Raw genomic sequence first — 5,298 nt, 5'->3', positions numbered from 1 at the left:
GGAAAGAGCTCCAAGGAACAATTTTTTGTATTTCCAGGCTTCTTCCTGCTTCAGTGACAGCTAAAGCTCTGCATAGGATGCAGGCCTCAGACTCAATGTCAAGAGTTCAGCATTTTGCTAGAAATTCAACAATATCCTTTCTCTCCTCAGATGTCTCCAAAGAGCCAGAGTGCTCCAGAAGAAATGTCCTTTGACTGTGTCCGGTGAATTTGCTGACATTTTAGTAAGTCAGATTAGTTTATCACGAGATCTCATCCCCAGAGCTGCCTCTCCTGCTGTTCTACCTTTCTGTGCCTTTTATTTGCACAGTACTGTGTCTTAAAACAAGCAGCTCGGGAAACTAAAGTAAGAAACTCATTAAATTGGCTTAACTATCATAGGAGTGAAGCTTCATGTTATTATTATTATTATATATTATTATTCATATTATTATTATAAGCAGAGAAGCTTCATGTTATTAATATCATTGAGTCCAGCAACTGTCTGATAAGCACAAACAATATCAATTCTCCTTCACTCAAAAGGTCTCAGTCAGAAAGTGACTTTCCCAACTCATTACTGAATAATTAGTTCTGAATAATTGGCTCATGGTCATAAATGTTAGCAATGCTCCCACATGAAAACCTCCTTGGACACACAGCACCACTACACACAGGCTTGTGTGGAATAAATATATTGAATATATGTGGAATAAAACAGTACCATCAGAGATACATCCACTTTGACCATTGTGCAATTTGATTTTTTTACCTTTTGGGATCGAAAGCTTCTCCACCTCTGGAACCTCCCCCAGGTGTTCTCCATGCCAGTCGTTCAATGTATTCATCTGCCACAAAAGGCTCCTGGCCACAGAAGAAAAACCCTTTACAAAGTGCCACAGCAGGCTGTTCCTTCAGCAGGTGCTCACACCTCATTTTGAAAGTGTTTAGAAGCTTTATTATAATCAAAAGTACAGTGCTGGCAATTACTCCATCACCTCTTGGGCTTACATATTTATTGTTGAGAATTCAGCTTTTAATATGATGAGTTGGAAGATCAAGTTTAGATATTATCAGGCTGCTTGCAAAGAATGTGAAGTGCTGCAGGTCTGTGAAGAGCTGGCTCTAAATAACATTATTTGCAGCTGAGTTTGTAGCTTGTCATTCCAAAGTGCCTGAGCCCTGCAGCTGATTTGAGAGGTTACACCACCCTGAGCCAGCCACCAGCAAAACACATCAGAGAATTCATCTGCCCACAAAAATTATGTGGCAAAATAAGGGGGTTTTGTAGTTGTTAAACTCTCTGTCACACCATGGCATCACACACAGAACTGACCAAAAAACCCAGCCCAAAAAACCCAGCATGAGATGCCACTGGGTGCAAACCAAGTGCAACTGCAGAAACAGAGCAGATAAAAATGAGGAAAAAAGGCATAAAAACAGAGGATCAATTTGATTTCCACAAGCAGAAAAAACAGGGTATGAAAGATAGTAAAACTCAAGGTTACACAAGTTTCTTCCACAATATTTGCTGATTCTTCCATAAAAACACCACTCAAGGGTAAAGAGTTAAGATTATTTCCCCACCCAACAACATTTTCTGAAGGCAGAGGCCTCATTTATAAACCCAAGACCTCCAATTTTAGCTGACTTAATACTTACACTACTCAAAGATTTCATCACATAGTTAATACTAAATTACTCTTAACACAGTCCAATTCCTATAATTAATAAAAATAATATTTATCACTTCAGCAGAAGTTATTAGGTGCTAAAATCAGCACTTCTAAGACCAGTAAGAAAAGTATTCTCACAACCACCAGGATTTTATAGAAAACTTTTGAATTATAAGAAACAACAGTTCCAAAAGTGTGAAACAACCCAAAACAGAGCTGGGAGTAGCTCTGGCTAATAGGAGTATTTGATGAAACAACTGAATATGCCACCACTGCTTTTGGTAAAACTTGGTTGAAAAAAATGAAAACAGTAAAAAGAAAAGATCTCAACAGGTATTACATTGGTTACTGTATCAATATGTCTGAAACTTTGTCACAAGGAATAAGGAAGGAAAAAACAGCATTACAGAGTTAGTTTTGAAAGCAAAACCAAGGGTTGAAAAGCAAATATCGCCTGTTCAAGGTCTGTCTCCTCAGAAACAAATTATGCCCTAACCAGTCAGGCCCAGCCACTAACCAGGAAGATAAAAGATTTTTAAATATACTTTGTTACGCGCTGAATCCTGACAGACATGGCAGAAATTTTATCACTGAGTAACTCCTCATCCACAGACTGACTCAAGTAACTGTGTTGTGCTCAGCCTCCTTGGCTAAACTTCAAAAAATAACTGGTTGAGACCACATAAAAACAATTTCCCTACAAGTCACTCATCTCTTTAAGCAAGTCCTTCCTGACACACAAGGTGAAGTTTCCTTTACAAGAATCCTTTTCATCAAAAGCCACAATGCCAGGATTTCATGCCAAGTGTAAATTCCCTCCTTATGCCACCTGGGTATCTAAAAGTTTGGAACACTTTTGTAATTTAATTATAGGTGAAATGAGTCATTGAATGCAGTAATATTCCCTTAGGGGAGGCCTCCAGCTTCCCAATTACCTCAGGGCTCTTTGCAGGACTCCTCCTTTATATGAAAATCCACATTTTTTCCTCTGAAGATCCTGTAATTCAGCTGAGGCAACACTGTGGTTACAAGGATACTAAAGCCAAGTATGGAAGAACCCTGAATAAATGGTTTACTGACACCCTGTGTGTGCAGATAACATTTTCTACATTTCTCCCTTCTAAAAGATAATTCACCTACACACATAGAATAGTTTCGAATATGTTTTCATTTTTGTAAAACAACATTCACAAAGTTTTTCTGCAAGCCTCTTCTCCTAAGGAAATCTGATTTAGATGCCTCAGAAGCCCCAAAAATATTATAATGTCCATCTTTTTTCACCCATCATGCCTCTATACATCTCTAAATAATCCTTGAGTGCATGTGTACACAGAACACCTGCAGCTCCCTTCCTGGAAAATACCTGTTCTTCCAAGAACACTTACACAGGAGACCTGTCCTTCAGTTTTTTAATCATATAAACACTGTTCTATACTATTTAAGAACTATTAACTGCAGTGGATATTATGTGCAGGATACTGATCAACAGAGAAATAAAATGAGCTTTTTCTTCCAATTTTCCACAGAGGGTGTGCTAAAAATAATCTACTTGATTTATAAGGAATAAATGAAGTTCAACAGTGTCTTTCTAAGACATGCTTTTCCAGGTTCCCCTGCAGATCCAGAAGTTTTTACTTTAGTTTGTACCTTCCATACACACTTGCTTTTTTAAATGCTATCTTGATAACAGGGTTACTCATAGCTGACAGCCTAACTCCTATTTTAAGTCCCCTATCCTGTTCTGCAGAAATTGCTGAAAATCAGCTATTACGAATGTCATTTGCAAGTCCTTTGCCTGTTATCAGATGAGCCCCAACAGTCAATTTCTTCAGCTTTGAACTTCCCTCTGGCTCCAGATGAATTAACGTGATCCCATCCATTCAGCCAATACTCCTGATTTAATAAGAGATATGCCTGAAGTGGGTCATAACCTAGTTTGATCTGGTGTTTACAAATGAAACTACACTGGACACAGCCAGATTAAAAATCAGTTTAGAGGTATCCACTGTTAAATTATGCTTTAAGTTATGTGAGGGAGAATTCAGTCCATGTTGTGCACATTTTCAGCACAGATCCTGCTACACAATTTCCCATATCTGTACTGAAATTTACTTAAAAGACACACTCATGAAAATATGGTAATGAAACTTCAACCTCAGCAGACAGCTAAGGGGTACTCCCATAAAAAGCACATTTTTCTTTTCTTATATAAGGCAGAAATTTCAAACTGACAAGTAGGCAACATTAAATTAGTGGACATTAACAAAAACTCTCTTGCCTTGGGAGTGAAACAGAAGTGAAAGCAGGAGAGACAAAAATACTGGATTCCATGCTGGAAAAACATAATTTCTAGCCCCAAACTTCAGGCAAAAGTCTCACCTAATTTGCAATTTCATCTTTATTGCTAATGCAAAATGGAAAAAGTTGTTGCACGACCCAAAGCAGCCAAAACACACAGTTTTCTTTCCATATTCAAATTACCTCACACTCAACACCCCACAAAGAACAGAATGACACTGTCATCATGTTGAGAAACCTAGAGTAGCACAGGGAGGGTACAAAACCTGCCATCCAGCTACAGGAACACAGTATTTTAGTCCTGCTATTTTTTTAAAGCTATGCACACCAAAAGATGTGAGTCATAACACTCGTGTGCCATCACAATGATTCAGAAATTCAAATGCACACAATGCATTTACATAAAGCCCAGATATAGGATCTTCCAGAGAAACAGGAAGACTCTTTCCTGAAGGCTGGGCAGAGCGAGTCCCAGAGACAACCCAGAAGAAGAACAACCAGCTCTTGAGTGACTTGGAGAGCAAATACAGAGCACCTGGGCATGACACCATGTCCCTGTGAAGAGGAAGTGGGGACACCACACACTTTCTGTTTATCACAGGTCACATCACGAGAGCTCATGGCCCAGGCCAGAAGCTGAAGCCACAGAATCACTGAAGGGTTTGGGTTGGAAAGGACCTCAAAGATCATCTCGTTCCAACCCCCTACCATGGGCAGGGACACCTTCCACTATCCCAGGTTGCTCCAAACCCTGTCCAACCTGGCCTTGGGCACTGCCAGGGACGGGGCAGCCACAGCTTTGCTGAGCCAGGGCCTCCCCACCCACACAGTCGAGAGGGTGATATCATTCTTCCTAATATCTAACCTAAACCTGCTCTCTTTCAGTTTGAAGCTATTCCCCCTGTCCTGTCACGACATATTCCTGTAAATAGTGCCCTGTCCATCTTTCTTGCAGGCTCCCTTCAGGAGGGAGATGATCCTCGTACGCCTCTTCCACCTTAGGGCATTCTGTAATTCCACGGGAAGAATCTGACAGACTCCTGCTATTCCTGCCCTGCTCCTGAGTGGCCTTAGCTGAGCTATTCTCCTTCCGTGCCTCACTTCCACCGCGGGTAAAGGGAGGGCAAAGTCATTTCTTTATTCCATCCCAGCCCCACTGACACAGCCTCGCCGGGGTCAGACGGGAGAAGGATCGCGGGGCCGGGCCTGGCGTGGCCCTGTCACCCGCCCGCTGCCGGGAGGGAAGGACGGAGGCCCTGCAGCGGGGCAAGGCGGGCACCGCACCCCGCGGGGCGGCACCGGGGCTGTCCCGCTTCCCCAGCCCCACACACCGCCCGCCCGTCCCC

At 41.7% G+C, this 5,298-nt stretch overlaps 2 protein-coding genes across 2 annotated transcripts in view; one reads left to right on the top strand and one right to left on the bottom strand.

Moving 5' to 3' along the window:
- EXOC5 (exocyst complex component 5) overlaps positions 1-914 on the bottom strand; it is a 23,553-nt gene extending 22,639 nt beyond the window's left edge. Inside the window, exon 1 of the mRNA XM_031066203.1 lies at positions 751-914. Coding sequence (XP_030922063.1) covers positions 751-914 — 164 coding nt within the window. The remainder of the gene's footprint in view (positions 1-750) is intronic.
- A 1,525-nt stretch (positions 915-2,439) lies between these two features.
- AP5M1 (adaptor related protein complex 5 subunit mu 1) overlaps positions 2,440-5,298 on the top strand; it is a 14,068-nt gene continuing 11,209 nt past the window's right edge. The window contains exons 1-2 of the mRNA XM_031066202.1: positions 2,440-2,487; positions 5,027-5,064. Of these exons, the coding sequence (XP_030922062.1) occupies positions 2,440-2,487; positions 5,027-5,064 (86 nt within the window). The remainder of the gene's footprint in view (positions 2,488-5,026; positions 5,065-5,298) is intronic.

The sequence above is a fragment of the Geospiza fortis genome, unplaced genomic scaffold (assembly GCF_000277835.1).
Source record: "Geospiza fortis unplaced genomic scaffold, GeoFor_1.0 scaffold23, whole genome shotgun sequence".
Classification (NCBI taxonomy): domain Eukaryota; kingdom Metazoa; phylum Chordata; class Aves; order Passeriformes; family Thraupidae; genus Geospiza; species Geospiza fortis.
The sequence above is the reverse complement of the archived record's forward strand: the minus strand, read 5'-3'. Positions and strand labels throughout refer to the sequence as shown.